The sequence below is a fragment of the Phyllostomus discolor genome, chromosome 5 (genome assembly GCF_004126475.2).
Source record: "Phyllostomus discolor isolate MPI-MPIP mPhyDis1 chromosome 5, mPhyDis1.pri.v3, whole genome shotgun sequence".
Taxonomy (NCBI): Eukaryota; Metazoa; Chordata; class Mammalia; order Chiroptera; family Phyllostomidae; genus Phyllostomus; species Phyllostomus discolor.
The window spans coordinates 18,701,532-18,718,774 of record NC_040907.2 but is presented as its reverse complement, the minus strand read 5'-3'; the positions used below and the strand labels follow the sequence as shown (position 1 = coordinate 18,718,774).

Below are 17,243 nucleotides of genomic sequence, written 5' to 3'. Positions count from 1 at the left end.
TCCTGCACCCCATCCCACCCCACCCCCCCTCCCCCATCCCGCCTGGAGATCCGGAGTGGGCCTGGACTCCACGCGACTCTGCACTGAGCGATCCAATACCGACATCCTCAAGCGAGCATGCTCACGGTCCACGCCTACCGCTCACACAGTGCTCTCAGGGACAGAGACCCAAAGAAACCCGGCCTCTCTGTCCCGTTTGATGCTTGCACCCCCTCTACCTCTGCCCCTACAAGTGCGCATTCATGCATACCTTGAAGGACAGGAAGCTCACTGCCTGCCAAGAGCTGGTGGTTGGGTCTTTGGAATGTTAACTTTTAGAGCTGGTCATAGTATTCATTGTCCTTTTAATGTCCGTGGGATCTGTAGTGATGTTTCCCCTTCTTTCTGATGTTAGTAATCCACATCATCTCTCTTCTTTTCTTAGTTATCCTGGCTAGAGGCTTGTTTACTTATTGATCTTTTTAAAGAAACAGCCTGTGGTTTGTTTGGGTTTTCTCTATTGATTTTCTGTTTTCCATTTCACTGATTTCTGCTCTCAATTTTATTATTTTTCTTCTGCTTCCTTTGGATTTAATTTGCTCTTTTGCTTTTCTAGTTTCTTAATGCAAGAGCTCAGATGGTTGGTTTTAGATCTTTCCTCTTTTTCTCATATATACATTTGGTGCTATAAATTTTCCTCTAAGCACTGCTTTCGCTGAATCCCACACGTTTTGATAAGCTATGCTTTCATTTTCATTTAATTTTCACTGAGTTCAAAAAAGTTTTACATTTCTCTTGAGATTTCTTCTTTGACTCGTGTGCTATTTAGAAGTGTGTTATTTAATCTCCAAGCGTTTGGGGGGGTTACAGCTCTTTCTGTTATCCATCCAAGTTTAATTCCATTGTGCTCTGAGAGCAATCATCGACTGAGTTCTACTCTTCTGAATTTGCCAACATGCGTTTTATGGCCCAGGATGTAGCCCATCCTGGAGAATATTCCATGTGAGCTTGAGGAGAACGGGTGCCCTGCTGCTGGGTGGAGGGTCTATAAATGTCAGTTACATCCCGTTGACTGATGACGTTGTGGAGTTGGACTGCATCCTTACTGATGCTCTGCCCGCTGGAAATGTCCATTTCTGACAGGGGGGTGCTGACGCCTTCGACTAAAACAGTGGATTCGCCTATTTCTCCTTGCGATGCTGGCTTCTAGAAAGCTCTTCCTTTTCATTCTGTGAAGTCCACCTCCCTCAGGAACTCTCATTGGTTCTAGTCTACTCTCTGGCCACACAGGCCGAGTATTATCAGGGCTCCCACCCAGTATAAACCCTTGTGCCCTGACCACAGACTAGTTGTCCGTGACTGTGTCAGACCAGACACCTCCTGTGGGCTCGCCCGGTCCTCGGCCCTGCCATTCCCACTACGCAGCTGAGAAAACTGAGACACAGAAATAGAGGTGACTTTTCAAAGGTTACGCAGTAGCAGTATGCAGCAGCACCGAGATCTGAATCAGGGTCACCTAGCCTGAATTGCATTGGGGCTGAGAGCTGCCTTCCATCTGGAACAAATCAACGATTACTGAATACTGATTCATTCATTCAATATTTGCTATGAGTCAAAGAGTAGATGTAAAACAGACAAAAATCCCTAGGCTCGTGGAGCTTATAGCCAATGAGAAAACAAGGAAAATGAACAACCAAAAACAGCAAATTCTCTCGTATGTGAGACAGTGACGTCCCAGAGAAACGGGAGAGGGGGACAGTGAGGGGAGAAGCAGGTGGCAGCGGTTTTACACAGAGCATCCACTATACGGCAGATTCGGTATTTGTCTCCACCCCTAGAACATGAGCTCCCCAAGGGCAAGGGCTCTGTCTTATACTCCAGTGCTTGGTATCTGATGTAGTTGGTGCTCAATAAATAGTGAATGGATGAATGAGTGAGCAGTGAGCGAGCGAGTGAGTGAATGAATGAATGAACGAATGAATATAGACATTGTCTTTGCCCTCATGTGGTTTACATTGTAGGGGCAGAGACCAATCGCAAACATGCATGAAATATATCATTACACTCTGCGATGTGTACTCTAAAAGAAATGAATGGAGTGTTGTGATAAATAACTGGAGGGGTGGAGGGATCTGCTTTGGTTAAGACGACCCAAGAGGGATTCCCTGAGCAAGTGATGTGGTGACATTTGAGCTGAGGCTGAAGTATGAGAAGGAGCTGGCCTCATGCAATCACTGGCGAGCAACACTGCAGCCAGAGAAGACAGCCTGCGCAAAGGCAGGAGCTGGTGCGTCTGAGGAGCAGAGAGGCCACGGTGGCTGGAATGGAGTGAGTGGGGAGGAAAGGGGGGCCAGACGCAGCTGTGAAGGCTGGGAGGGCCTGCAGGTCACACAAAAGAACTATGAGGTTTTAGGTTAAACCATAAGAGCAGTGGGAAGTCATTGAAACATAAAGCAGGAAAATTAAAGGTTCTGATCTCTGTTTTTTGTTTTTGTTTTTTTTTTAAAAAAGGAAGGAAAGAAAGAAAGAAATGCTCCCTAAGCAGCCAAAGGGAGAACAGGCTGAGGAAGCAGAGGCCCCTGGAAGCAGATGGATCTAACTAGGTGGCCAGTGACATTGAACAGTACCTAGCAGTTCAAGGTGTATCCAGGCCCTTCCTGTGCACCGCCTCCGCCGTCTGCTGCCTCCGCACTGGGGCTGGCACCGCCAAGGTTGCCCTGGCCCAGAGGAGGCAGGACTGAGGATGCCTGAGCTCTTGGTCTCCTCTCTGGTGAGCCCAGATGAGCTCCAGGCTGAGCCGGGAAGGGGCCAAAAAGACAGCAGGCAAGGACCAGAGGCAGAGAATGAGAGAGAGTCACGGGGAGACAGACAGAAGCAAGAAAAAGGTGATAAGTCCCTGACTGGTGGTTGGGTGCAGTCCCGCAAAGCAAAAGATTGCCAGTTCGATCCCTGATCAGGGCACATGCCTGGGTTGAGGGTTCGGTCCCTAGTCAGGGTGTGTAAAAGAGAAAACCAATCAATGTCTCTCTCCCTCACACTGATGTTTCTCTCCTTCTCTTTCTCCTTCCCTTCCCCTCTCTCTATAAATAAATTCCTTATTTTAAAAAGTGGCGATGGGGAAGAAACGGAGACAGAGAGATGCTGGAGCAGGGAAGAGACAGAAGGCACTACCCAGAAAATGAAACTCAAGGAGAGAAACCTGGGGAACAGCGGGAACAACCAAGAATGCTGCTGTTTGCAGATGACGCTGACAGGGGCCTCCGACAGAGGAACGCCGTGGATTCTACTGGTTCTGGACGTGGAAACCAAGGCTCAGAGAGCATAAGGCACTTGCCGAAGGTCACATGGCTGGTACATGGTGGGCCCAGGACACAAACCTGCACCGGACTGATTCCACTCCCCTCCACTCCCTGTGCAGGGGGGAAGTCTGCAGGGCAGGAACTCTGGTAGAAGGAGGAGGAACACAAGCAACAGGTGGGCAAATGAAAAGAGAACATTCTGCTTTCCTGGAAAAAGACCACAAACCTCTCTCATCCTAGAGAAAAGAGGGAAGGAAGAAGGAAAGTCCTGCCCTGAGTGACCCAAATCTAAGGAAAAGGAGACAGCGCCACAGGCAGGATCAGGCCATGAGGAAATTCAATTACTTTCAACTCATGGAATATTCATGACACCAACCCTGCGCCAGGCCCCGTGTTGGGTGCTGGCGTCACGGAGATGCACCAAACAGGGTTCCACTCTTGCCTGGAGGGGGAAATGGGCACGTAAACAAAAGAGAGGCTGCGTCCTAAAGGCTGTAACACCTACCCAGAGAAAACACAAAGGCAACAGGGGTTGACTCAACTTAAGGATTCAGGAAATAACATCCAAAAAATAATGTGTGAACCTGGAGTTTCCCAGGTAGACAAGGCAGGGAAAAGCATATCAAGCAGAAGGAGCAGGCTGAATAAAGACACAAGACATGGAAGTTCTGAGAAATGTGAGTATCAGGTACAGTTGGATCATGGTCTGTTCACGGTCCAGTAGTAAGAGATAAAGTCAGTGTGGGAGACAGAGTGCAAAGGCCTTGATGCAAGCCCAGGACTATTGGACTTGGCCCCCCCAGATCAATGGTTTTCAAACTTGTCCCTGGGGGGGACCCAGGTGTTCCTCCAGCCAAGTTGAGGGGTTTTACCATTGCATTAAAACCAGTCATATTTTTTCTAATTCACAAGAAGGGAGGTTAATTGCATTGAACGTCATTTTTGGTTGTTGCTTTAAGGTGTCTTTCCTCCCTACATTTTTCTGAAGACTTCAGTAAATGTCAGTAGTGTGAGAGAATTTTAAGTTTAAAATATCCATTGTTAGTGGTGTTTTACAAAGAATATAGTTGCCGGTTCTCTCTAAAGGAAGGGGAGGCAGAAAAAAAGGAGGGGAATTCAGTTAGCGAGAAGCCGCTGACACAGTTATGATAGCTGAGGGCCTACACAGAAGGTGAAGGCGATCAGGATGCAGGGGACTAAGACCAGCCCCAAGGAGGAGACCTGCCAGGCTGCCCACAGAATTGAAAGGAGCCAATTTGGTAGAGAAGATAACGTCAACAGTTCGATGTCACCTAAGGAGTCTCACAAGAGAAGTCGCCCTGTGTGTCACTGTGAAAACAGAAGATAAGCAAGACTGGGAATGTGTGTGTGCATGTACATGAGTGCAATGTGCATCCAAGTCTTTCCCCCGTCATGGGACACCAACTTTCTCTGTCATGAAAGCAAGTACAGCCCTTTCCAGTGCGGCTCAGTTGGTTAGAAGTTGCCAGTTCAGTTCCCCATCAGGGCACATGCCTAGGCTGCAGATTCAGTCCCCAGTCGGAAGCATGTAAGAGAGGCAACCAATTGATGTTTCTCTCTGTCTCCCTACTTCTGTCTCGGAAATCACTAAACATATTTAAAAAAGAAAAGCAAATACTTTTCTGAGCACATCCTCTGAGCCGGATCCTAGTCTGTATATTTCACAGGTGATCTCTCTTATGTAACCTTCACAGTAACCCCCTAAGCACATTGAGCAAAAGCCCTCATGTGCCAAGCATTCTTGTGCTCAGTGCTTCAAGTGAAGTGAATAATATCTCACTTGATCCTCGAAACAGCCTTGAAACAGACGCTATTATTTCCTTCATTTGAAGATAAGGAACTGGAGACACAGAGAGTCAAGAGACTTGTCCAAAATCACTCTGAAGAGGCTTTAGAAAGTGGCTGAGCCAGGACTCAAACCCACATTGGCCCGAGTCCCGCACCTGGGCCCTTCATCCCAGCACTTTGCTTTCTTCTCTTCCTCAAAGAAAAGGCTCTGAATTAAAGAGTTTTGGGTCCATAAAATCCAGCAGAAGGAACTTTTCCTTATCCTTCAAAGCCCTGGCTCAGTGTTTCTCAAAGCCTCTTCCCTGGGCCACCTGCATCAGAATATTCTTAAGAGCTTCTAAGAAATGTACATTCTGGAAGGCCTCTCCAAGATTCTAACCCAGTAGGTCTAAGATGAAACCTCAGGTGCTTTTTGTGCATATGGAAGATTTTGAGTCACAGAACTGGTTCCAACAGCACCTCCTCCAAAAACCCCTCCCCCAGCCCCTTCCCAGATACCTCTCTCCTTGACTCCTACAGTGCCCAGGTCATGTTCTTAACCTTCCACTGGGATTTTAGTCAAACTCATGTCTTCACTCCACCAAAAACATGATCTAGTGTCTTTACTGGGCTACATCTTTTTACAAAGCACTTCCATTGTCCCACTTAATCCTTTTCTACACCAATTTTCAAACGGGGCCCTCCTCCTTGTGAACCCTCCCTTACATCTGACCACACGGCATTTTACAAGGCACTTCCCCGTCCACAGTAACATTATTCTACTGTTTCATCCTATCCGCACAACTGTCTTGAAGGAGGAATATTCTCTCCCTTGTTCCTAGAGGACGACAGACTCCGCGTTCCTGGGGACGACAGTCACTTCCCCAAGGTTCCCAACCTAGGAAGCAGCAGGGCTTAGTTTAGGACCTAAATCTTCTAACTCCAAAGCCAGTACTCTTGCCTCCACGTCAGCTTACATGTACTCTACTCAGTGTAGGGAACTCAGCTTTGCCTCCGTGTGCTATTGAAATCATGCTTTTAATGGCCTGGGCACAGTGAGCACTCTAAATGCTGGGGAAAGGGAGAAACTGAGGCCAGGGGAGGGGAAATGTCTTCCCCAAAATCAAACAGCAGATCGAAGAGTGCAGACATAGCTTTAGGCCAGTCTCAGGCGTTCCTTGTTGGGAAATCAACTGTGGTGGGCTCGAAATCTTCGCGACTCCCTCAAGTTCCCCCACCGCGCACCGCGTAACCCTCGCTTCCCGCGCAGCCTCACAAAGCGCTACAGCGCTACCGCGGAGGAAGGGGATGTCCCTTTAAAAGCAGCAGGGGGCGTGGTCAAGAGGTGGGCCTGGGGGCGGGGCGTCAGAGCGCGGTCGCGGGGAGATGACGTAACCTCGGCGTCCGGCTACGAGTTCTTGGAGTGAACATGTGGGTCAGCGGCACTTTGTGGTTGGCGCGAACCCCGGCCCTGCTGCGGCGGAGGTGGCTACCTGCCCCCGGCTGCCGCCGGTCTGCTGCCACCACCTACTCTGCATCTGCCGACCCCTCCCGGGTCCGGGCGCTGGTCTATGAGCACCACGGGCACCCAGCCAAGGTCGTCGAGTAAGAGACAGCGCCGAACCGGGGATAGGGGACTAGGGTTCTTGTAGGGTTTTAACACGGCTGTGGGGAAGGGGGCCGGGAAGGAAGAGTCAGGGTCCGAGGAAGAAGTCAGAGAATAATAGGACTGAAACAAGCCCAGGGTACGTTTGGTAGCTTGCAAAATCCGTGCTTCTAAGAATTAAAGACCCAAGGGGCACAGTTGTAATGGTAACAGTGGCTGACGTTTATGGGTCAAGGACTATATGTCAGGCAACCCCCGTGTAAATGGATGCTCTCATTTAATCGTCACCACAGCCTTTGGGCTAGGTACTTGACTTAGTCTGAGTTTTCAGATGAGAAAACAGGCGTAAGAGAGGTCAAATCACTTGCCCAAAGCCACACAGCCAATAAGTGGCAGAATCGGAATTTGAATCCAGGTCTGACTAACTGATCTGCCCGCGCTCTTACCTTCTATTATGTTTTGGAGGGGATTTTCAGAATACTTATATACCCATTTGGATCTTCAGTTCTCAGTAAAGTAGGTCAGAGATCATTGCTTCCATTTTACAAAGGACAAGGGACTTGTCCAAAGTGCTTTACTAATAAAGATTGGAACAGAAACGGGAAGCCATAGCTCCTGACATCTCTTCTCCTGTGGTTTCCTCTCCACTGCGCTGTATGTGTGTCTCTAGTTGCAAAGTGCTCCTGTTTTGGAGTCAGTGCAGACCTGAGGTCAAATGCATACTCCGCCTCTTAGTAGCTGTTTGATCTTGGACAAGTCGATCAGCTCCTCTGAGCCCTCATTACTTTCATAATAATGTCCTCCAAAAATTCTGGTAGATCTTAATGATTTTTGCTCATGATGATAAAGACAGTATGTGACTTGTCAACCATTATAAATATGCACATAAGTAACTACGGGCATACCTCGTTTTGTTGCACTTGACAGACATTGGGTGTTTTGCAAAATGAAGGCAAGACCCTATACCAGCGGTAAGATTATGACTCGGTTTATTGATAGACTCACTTTGTTGCAGTGCTCTGGACCCGAACCTGGAAATCTCCTGTGTAGCTACTCAAAAGGGCGAGTGTGGGCTGCAGTGGAGCTAAGGTGAAAGCCCTGATCTGGAATTCAGAAGACCTGGGGTCAAACCCTTGCCCTCCCTGTCTTAGCTGTGTGTTTGGCAAGTGACCGAGGTTCTCTGAGCCTTGGGTTCATCATCTTTAAAAATGGAGACAATACCCTCACAGCTCACAGTGCTAATCAGCGGAGGTCAATCTGGTGCCAGAAAGTACCTACACACTCTCCTGCAGCCCCCTTTTTACAGTTCTGGTCTCCAGCATATAGTGGGACTGTTTTCCAGAGGATAGGCGGAGGGGACTACTTCATGGTTAACAGACAGGCAGGCCAGAGTGCTCGCGTCAGCAGCACATGTAGTGAAATTGGAACGATACAGAGATCAGCGTGGTCTCTGCACAAGGGCGGCACACAGATTCCTGAAGCATTCCATATTTTTATAAAAAAAAAAAAAAAGACAAGGTGGATGTTTTGACAGCCCGAGGGGACACACTTCAGATAAATTCAAAGTCATTCACTCAGCCTAGCCACATCCATTTGAATTGAGACCAAAAGGATTTTGAGAAGACTCATCGGTCAATAAATCCCAAATTGTATGTTGCTCATAAGTAATAAATCACCTGTAAACCCTAAAGTGTATGTTAATCATGAGCAATAAATCACCAGTAAACCCCAAATTCTGTATCAGTCATAAGTAGTAAATTACCCCAAGGACTGTGCTGTAACGATCTGGTAAATCTCCGATGAGCACACCTTTTCCAAACAGGAACAACGCAGAGCCTTTCTCACAGGCTTGTGACACATTTATGTGTCTGCTCCGGGGCCTGCAAACAGGCGCTCCAAAAATGTTATTAGTGTGTGTCTGATTTCAGTAAGAAGTGCATCTTTTATTGCGTTCCGCGGTGCTGAGGAAGGCATCTTCGATGTTCAGAGACCCTGTGGGAAGGCCTGGGAAGGTTGGGCAGTGAGGGCAGTTGCCTTCTGATTGATCTCCTCTTGCAGAGCGAGGGGCACTGGAACAGGCTTGCTGCAGAAGCCACTTAGGGAAAAACAACAACTGTCTTGTCTCCTTCTGTGGAGCCCTAGTAGTAACTTCCCAGCAGTTCAAAGCACAATACTTCAGTGAACCATCGTATTCGGTCTTGGCTTCACATCCCAGTCACCTACGACACTCAGAAACTGCATATTCCCAGGCACCACCCCTGAAGTACTTAGCAAGGCTAGGATGGTCCTGAAATCTGTGTTTTTTAAAGCTCTCCAGGCGACTCTGATGTCTGGCCAGCGTTGAGAACCAGTACCCTGTGGATACGGACGGTCAGGCGGGCAGTTCTCCCTCTGCCTCGGAATGGCAGCTTTCCCGTCTGACCCAGATTCAGGCGGCTTGACTTGATCGTGTATGGACTTCGGCCAGAGGCCGGGATTCTCTTCTTTGTAGTCATGTCTTAGGAGGATAGGGTAACCGCACTGTCACGGAAAGGATCAGGTGTCCTTTAAACATCCTAGCGACTGGGTATGTGGGTCAGGTTACACCAGGTAGGGTCATGGAACTGCAGTCCAAGCAGAGCATTCCCCAGACTCCCGTGGTTCGTGGCGCTGGCACCGAGCGCTGGGAGCAGCGGGGAGGGGACGAGGAATCCTTGGGTCGGAGAGACTGCAGAACTTCTCGGAATGAGGCCTCCAGGGAGCTCCTGCTCTCATTTCAACATTCTGAATGTCATCCTCTTCAGTTCTGCCCCCCCCCACCCCCCGAAAACTGAGCTCTTCCCTCCTCTACTAAGTCTTTTCCCAGATATTTTAGAGTTTCTTTTCCCCCAAAGTGAACTCCCCCATGTACTTGGGCCTTCTTCCTTTAAAGAGGTGAGCTGCTGATCTAAGGAAAGTTATGCGCAGGACAAAACGACGACATGGGAGAGTGACAAGCATTCTAGAGATTGCAGAGGCCCGCGTGGCCATTACCCCTTGTGCAGAGTTCCGGGTTCTCTCCGATGTCCTTCCCTTTCTTTCTGTTCCTGAAAGTTCCCTTCCAGAAGTTAGCATTCGCTGGGGCTTCCGGTGGAAGCTGCTGTCATCATTCTGTACCCACCCTGTGGCGGGCACGGGGCTAAGTTCTCCACATATATTATGCAATTTAATTAAATACCCCAGTTTGGTCATTGTTGTCCCCATTTTACAGACAAGGTAACTGAGGCTCAAGAAGCTAGAAAGTCATTTGTCCAAAATCATACAACTAGGATGTTGCTTAATTCAAAGTCCTTGATACAGACGTAGACCCGAAGAAACAATGACGATCACCCCAGATGGTTTTTGAGACTGAGATGGGGATGGAACTGGGATGAGGCAGGTCAGAAGAGACAAGGGGATGACAGGTCTGCTCTTCACTGGAAGGACACGCACCCGGGGGGGAGATGGCAGGAATGCTGTCCTCTGTCTCTGCCTCTTTTCAGGATCCTGAAGCTTTCGTAGCACAGTGTCCTGGCCATCACGGGTCTCACCTGCCGCTGCTAGCTCAAAACGAGACGCAGCCGGAGAGCCCTTGGACACGCCCCCACTCTGCTGGCCCATGGAGTGTGGGGAGCAGGTGGCAGGCAGCCGGGCGGTGTGGCCGTAGGGGGTTCCCACTGCAGGGCGCTGTCTGTTCTCACGGCGTTTCTTCTTTTTCCAGTTGATGTGAGTGTTCAAACCCGGACTCTGTGCTGGTGACTTGGTTTATAAAACAGAATTGTGGTACTTTGAAAAAAATTAGCATTCTGGTTTGGCATCCTGTTGAAAACCGGGATTTTGTTTGTTTCGTCTCCTGAAGCTCTTTACTGTGGTCCTGAGTGAAGGGGAGGGGACAGAATCCACTAAGTTAGCCTGCATTCATTCTCGGAGGGCCTAGCTCTGTGTGGTCCTCGCCCTCAGGGAACTTGCGATCTAGTGCAGGAGAGAAAGTACAGAAATGTTCCAGGCAGGGCTCCTGCACGTGCAAAAACCTGGAGGGAGGAGAAGAGAGAACGTGGTGTGTGCCATGAACAAATACTCAGTAAGTGCCCATTAGTGACCCTCGGGGGGAGGTGCCTGCTGAAACGGGCGCAGAGGGGACCAGCCTGCACTCCCAGGATTCTGACTCGGGCTGGATTCTGCATCCTGTGGCACCTGAACATCGCCTTCCCTCTGGACTTCACACTAGGCTTCAGGGTTTGGGGCCAAGCCCTCCCCCTCCCCCGCCCCCACTTGCTCATTCTTGCCTCTAAGTGTGAGACCAGCAGGCACACCTCTGGAGGCTAAACGTTCTCCCTGTGTCCGGAGTGTCTGGGAGGAATGTTGCCCCCAGTGTGACCCCAAGTTACTGTGGCTGTCTGGCCCTGGCCTAGCAGCTCGGGAAGCTTCTGGTACGGTTCCAGGCTGTCCCCACCCTGGACGGGGTGGCAGGGTCCTCAGGTTAGAGAAGGACAAGCAAAGCAGATATGAGATTAGTCTGTGGCTCAGGGCATGTCACGGGGGACTGGCTGGGGCTCCGGTCCCCACTCTGCCACTCATTATTACAGCAAGGAAATTGCTCCAGTCTCCATTTTTGGGTTTTTGCTTTTTTCAGTTTCTTTGTTAAAGGGGTTGACCAAAAGTCAGCCGTGGTAAATGCAAGCATTCGTGCTGTCCCCACACCCCCACCTTCTGTGCCAGTGACAAACCTTCAGCAGCTTCCTCATTTATACACCCCAGACCCTGCACACCTCCGTACCCCATTCTTCCCGACAACACTTTCTCCTGCCAAGACAAGAGGAGGCCTCAGCAGTCTTCTCAGCACAGCACTGCAGCCATGGAAATTGTGAGGAGACACGAATCCTCCCGGATCCAACAATTATCTGGCTCCAACGATTCTATGAAACTGAAGCAAGCCTTGGACTGCCTGCTTGCCGGTGGTTGCTCTGGCAACCCCGGGGAGTGCTGCTGTGGCTAGAAATCTGAGGTCCTGGGCACAAGATTTCACTGGGGCCCCCCCTTTGCCATCGGTTGGTTACCCCGTCAGTAGCCCACCAGGCAGGGGCTGTGCAGTCACCTTTGCACGTGTCAGAGACAAAGCAGTGGCAGGCAGAGACTCCGCCTGCTGCCCTGGCCCGGTCGTGCTCTCTGGAGCAACAGGGAGAGTTAGGCCTCGGCAAAGCAAGCGGCGGGACTCGGCAGCTCCCCTCAAGCAAGCATCCTGACGTCAGCAGACTACAATATTGCGGGGCTTGCACGCTTCCTGGGCATCTTAATTGCGGAAGAGTAGGGGATTGAGAAGGAGGGGAGAGGGTTTCCTTGCCAACCTTGGGCAGAAACTTCCAGAAGCTGCCCCAAATCTCTGATTCCCTTTTGTTCAAAATGAGTGAGCAAAACGTCCTGGATGGTAGGAGGGCAAGATTTCTTTGAGTCGGGGAGGAAGGCAGGCGCACCTAGCACACCAAGAGACGTGGAACGGATGAGCTTTGCTCAGGGAAGGGAGCTTCCCTGAGGGCCGAGGACTCCTGTGGAGCCCCTCCCCCACCATTGAGGCCGAGGACATCCCCTGCTGGGGGGTGAGCTGAAGAACTTCATTCCTCCACGATTTCCAGGCTCTACTTATTAATTATTAATCAAGTCTCAGGACAACGTGCCCAGCACAGCAGGCGTTTGACCAAGTCACGGAAGAAGGCTTGTCTGTAACCAGGGGGTTGCAGGCAGGCCAGGGAGAGCTGCATACAATGTCAGCTTCCTCCACCCAGTGCGCCCTGTGACGGGACACGCTCTTTGCTGTCCATGGTGAGCAAGTGAGAACGTGCCCGTGTCCTCTGACTCACTCCCTGCCTGTCCGTTCTGCTCAAAATGACCCTGACCCGTGTGAGGGGACTGGGTGGAAGATGCAAGATAAGTACAAATGGCTGCTCATTAAATGCAGAAGGCGGGAAAGCTGTCCTAGCGGCGCTGGCTAGGGCCCGCCTTACACAGCAGATCTAACTGAGCAGTCCCCAGAGCCCTGGCCTCTTTTTCCCCTCTCAAAAGGCTCTTTCTTCGGCCTGCTTTTGTCTCCCTTGTAGTTCACATGGCATCACAGGTGTATGGCTGCAGCCTCAAAGGAGCCATTGTGACCTTATCCAGCCTGGGATCTGTGGCGTGGAGGCAGCGGCGTCCCTCCAAGGTGCGCGGCGCCATTACCCTCACAGGGGAAGGCCCTGGACATGCAGGGGGAGCAACTAGAGATCTAGCCAGGCTGTGTCTGGGTGCCCCATTTGCGCCCCACTGCGCAGCCACCAGTGCCTTTGGGGAGTTTAAAAAAAAAAAAAAAAAAACAAGAAGAAATTGCTGTCATTACACCAGAGGTCCGACTGCTGGAATTCAGACTCGCCCGCTTTCCTTCCTGTCTTGGCAGACTGGTATCCTTGACGACGCCGTTAGAACTCGGCAGGAGCAGCGGCGTCTGTGGTGTTGATGGCATTCCACGGGGCAGGCCTGGGCTCGTCTCCCCGGTGAGACGCAGCTGGTCCAACACACCTTCCCCCGGGCTCACAGTGTGTATGTCGGGCCTGCCCGCCGTCCTCGCCCACCTGTGTTTTGGCTTCAACTTTCCATCTCCTAGACCCTCGTCCCCACCACGTTCTCCTTCCCTCCCACCTCTGTGGATGTCACCAAGCGCAGAGCGGCCAGGCCCCCCAGAAGACAAAGAGGAGAGCTGGGAGCAGGCTGGCCCCGGTGCAGCACTTCTCCAACCGCTGTCTGGGGGCCACAGTGCCTCGGTGTGCGGTGAGACAGTGTCCCCGGCTGAGCCAAGAGCTCTGATTGCCCGGAGCCGCAGGGGTTTCTTTCCTGGAGGACTTCTCAGAGCCTTGATGACTCTGCTGCTGTGCTGTCTGGATCTTATAAAGGGGATTTAGTAGGCAGCGGTTCCCAAACGAATAGCACCCCAGGGAAGACCTAATAATAGCATCTCTCAGGACAAAATTCCACGAACAGTGGGGGGGGGGGGGGTGCAGGCTTCGAGTTCTGCAGTCTGAGCTGTGGAGTCGGTCTTCGGGTCAAGTCCTGCCACTTCCTAACAGGTCAGCCTTGGACAAGTTACTTACCTTCTGAGCTTCGGTTTCCTGTATGCAAATTAGAGTGATAACGTTCTCCAGGCAGATGTTTTGAGGACTAAACTGTGGGGTATATAAAATGTTAAGCGTAATGCCTGGAGCTTAGTAAACTGTCAACGTTAGTTGCCATTTAACTGTCCAGCCATCGCCCAAAATGTGTTCACTGCCCTAGACTCCACACCATTCGGCTGCGGCCTGCTGTAAGCTTTCTCCCCAGTCCAAAGCACTCTTCTTTTGTCCCCTGGTCATCATCCAGTTACCCAAGCCACAGGCCCAGGGGCCATCAAAGACTTCTCCGTCCCCCCATGTGGAGTCCGTTACCAGGTGACATCAATGCCACTCATTTAAGAGATTCCAGGTCAGGGGCATCAAACTCATTTTCACCGGGGGCCACATCAGCCTCGCAGTTGCCTTCAAAGGGCCGAATGTAATTTAATGCTGTATGAATGTAACTACTGCTTAACTAGGGGCAAGGAGCTCCGAGCTGCTGCTGGGTAGAAACAAGGTGCCGGGGCGCATAAAACAAGGCGGGGGGCTGGGTTCGGCCCAGGGGCCTTATGTTTGCCACCTGTGCTCTGGGTTGTCCGATCCTGCCCATTCCCACAGCTCCAGTCCCCACCACACCTGTCGCCTGGCCGTTTTCTGTGCCACTCTGTCCTTCTTCGCTCCATCCACCCAGTAGACTCCTGTTTATCCTTCGAACCCCAGTTAGACTATCACTTCTTCCCAAGCCCTTTGGCCCACTCCGTTTTCTTCCTCCAGCTGGTTCACCTCCCAGCCGCCGTTAGCACCGTGCGCCTGCCTCCGAGATAGCACTGCTCCCATGTGAGTGCCCACACTGTCAGGTCTTGGGCAGATTTTTTTTCATCTTTAAACCCCATGGTACCATACCTGACACTTAGTAGGACTATCGATAAGTATTTGTTGAATCAAATTCACTTGAATTTTCCAAATAATTTGTCTTCCTTTCAGTGATCCTTTACAGAGGTATGGCCAGCTAATTGTGTCAGAGGCTTCCCTGGACTGGTAACAGGCGCCACGTCGTCAGCACCCGCTGTGTACCGGGCACTCTGAAAGGTGCTTTATGCACGTTAACTCGGGTCACCCTGTGAACCGGGCTCCAGTGTCCTCCCACTTCCACCGACCAGGGTTTTAAGGTTTGCCTAGCTGGTAACTGACCAGGGCTGCATTCAAACCCAGGGCTGCCAACTTCAACCTGAACCCACACTCTGGCCTTCATCTATGAACTGAGTTCTACCTGGGTTCTCATCTTGACCACAGCCGTCTAGATCTTTAAGTTAAAGTGCCATCTTACTGCATATCCGGGCTGAACTTGCCTGTGAGGAAGGGCCATGGGTTTTTGCTCAGACCAGACTCTCTGAGAGGTCATCTCCGTTTCCTTATTTGCTCCCTTCCTTCAGGCCTGTTTTCCCTAAGAGCCCAGGATCAGGAAGAGCAAGTATAAGCCTCGATAGCCAGGTCCCTGTGGTTTGAGCCTCTCCACTGCCCTGAATGACTGGCATTTCCATGCCACGTTTTCTCTCTGGAGAAGAAACTGGGGTCGTCTCTGCACGGAGCCGCGAGCGCTGTCCTGGTCCCAGGCCTTGTGCTGAGACCGAGAGTTCTCTGCCCTCCGTGAGCTCCCGCTCCAACAGGGAGACAGCTCACTGTGACTACAGAACTAGGAGGTCAGTAAAAAGAGCACTGAACTGAATCTGAAGGACCCGGATCTAATTCCAAATTCATACCCACAACTCCAGAATGCAAAAAGCTCTGCACACTGATCCCTGTTTTTCTTTTTTAATCATTTGTTTGTGGTTTTTCATAACTCTTTTGGAGGCAAAGCCTGACCTCCAACACGAAGTTCTTACATGGTCGTTATTCATCCCCCTGAGTGTGAATATGTATGTGTTCTGCTGCAAAACAATGTGTCTGACCGTGGAATGCTGCCCCACCCCCACACGGGGTGTAGATAATACACGCTTCAGAACTCTGAGGTATGTACATCTCACCCCAAGTGTTTTGAAAAGGAATGTGAATTTGTGCCTTGTGATCAATTGAAAAATGTGTGTGAAAAGACTTCATAACCTAGGAAGCAATGAGCTCAGATAAGAGGGTCTTACGGTATGATCACTCTTTCTGTGTAATGGGAGTGCTCAGGATGGAGCCAAGAAGTGGGTCAGAGGATGTCTTGGGGGAGTGAAATTTGAGTTGGGTCTTAAAGGGTCAATTGAATTTTTCACGTCCTGGAGAAGCTGTGGGACAGTCTGGGCTGAGGCAAGAGCATATAGAAACTGCAGGAAAAAAATGGCTTAAATAGCTTGAGCGCATGGACTTTGCCGGCTTAGGCAAAAACTCCGTGTATGTGTCAGAATGCACGAGAGAAGCAGCACGGATAATACACAGGGGCCACTGGTCCCTAGTCCGTGCACCCTGGGCACAGTTTGTCTTCGCAGGGCCAGCGGATACGTGCATTCACAGAAAAGCATCGCCGCCTCCCTGCTTAGCCAGCTGGGGAGCTTCCGGCCCCTTCGCCTCCCCTGGCCCGTCCAGCAGGGATCAAGCCCGCTCACCACTCCTGGCTGGTGCTCTCCTTGCTGCCCTCTGCTCGGTCTGGAGGAAGCCGCTAACCATCTGGCTGCTCCAGCATCAGGCTACCAGGGTCATGTCGGATCAGCCGCTTACTACTTTTGGTGGCCTTGAGCAAGCTGTATCACTCCTTTTGTGCCTTTGTTCCTCAAGTATAAAATCAGAATTATAGTAGAAAGCTGGCGTGGAGAGCAAGCACTTAGCAGAGTGACGCGCTGGCAGGCACTCCGGCAGCAGTTAGTTCTCATTGCAAGCACCTCCCTCCAGCCGCACATAAACACACGCATTCCTCAGCGTTTACCAAAAGAGGGGGCGGGGGATCCCTCTCTGTTCTCTCTGCCCTGGTCATCAACTTCTTCCTGGTTACCCACTTTCTGTAGCAAGTATTTTTATTTTGTTTTTCTGTAGCTGTTTCTCAATCATGGTGAGGCACGGCCTCCCTTATTTTGGTCATAGTCTGGTACAGGGATTCCCACAATGGGACCCTCAGACCCCCAGGGCCCTTACAGGCAGTCAGCGGGGTTCCCAGGCTAATCTCAGGATGCTGGGGACAGGAAGGTAAATAAGAGCACCGACTTTGCAAGCAGGGAAGCCTCGCCATGGTCCAGGTATCTCACCCTGCCCAGTAATCCCTGGCAGCCTCCACACCCTGCCTGATAGAATGGAAATACTGATGCTTTCCTCCCAGAAGTGTTACATCTTAAGTCAGATGATGTATTTAAAGCCCTCAGCACAGGACACCGTGTACAATAAATACCTGCCTGCATTATTAGTATTAGTACAAGACATTTCTTGAAAATCACACTTTTACCTCAAGATGGAGCCTCAGATGTAATTAAAAGGTCAGATTTCCACAGGAAG

The 17,243-nt window shown here is 50.7% G+C and overlaps 1 protein-coding gene and 1 non-coding gene across 4 annotated transcripts in view; both read left to right on the top strand.

The window, feature by feature from the left end:
- Window positions 1–6,451: 6,451 nt before the first annotated feature.
- Window positions 6,452–17,243, top strand: part of MECR (mitochondrial trans-2-enoyl-CoA reductase) — a 30,123-nt gene continuing 19,331 nt past the window's right edge. The window contains exon 1 of one of the 3 annotated variants that reach the window (XM_036025651.1): window positions 6,452–6,671. In XM_036025651.1, coding sequence (XP_035881544.1) covers window positions 6,496–6,671 — 176 coding nt within the window. In that variant the 5' untranslated portion in view covers window positions 6,452–6,495. The remainder of the gene's footprint in view (window positions 6,672–17,243) is intronic. The other 2 variants (XM_036025652.1, XM_028513015.2) reach the window with 2 other exon arrangements.
- On the top strand, window positions 8,064–8,167 carry LOC114498244. The gene has a single exon (XR_003684688.1). It is a non-coding gene; the product is annotated as a U6 spliceosomal RNA (small nuclear RNA).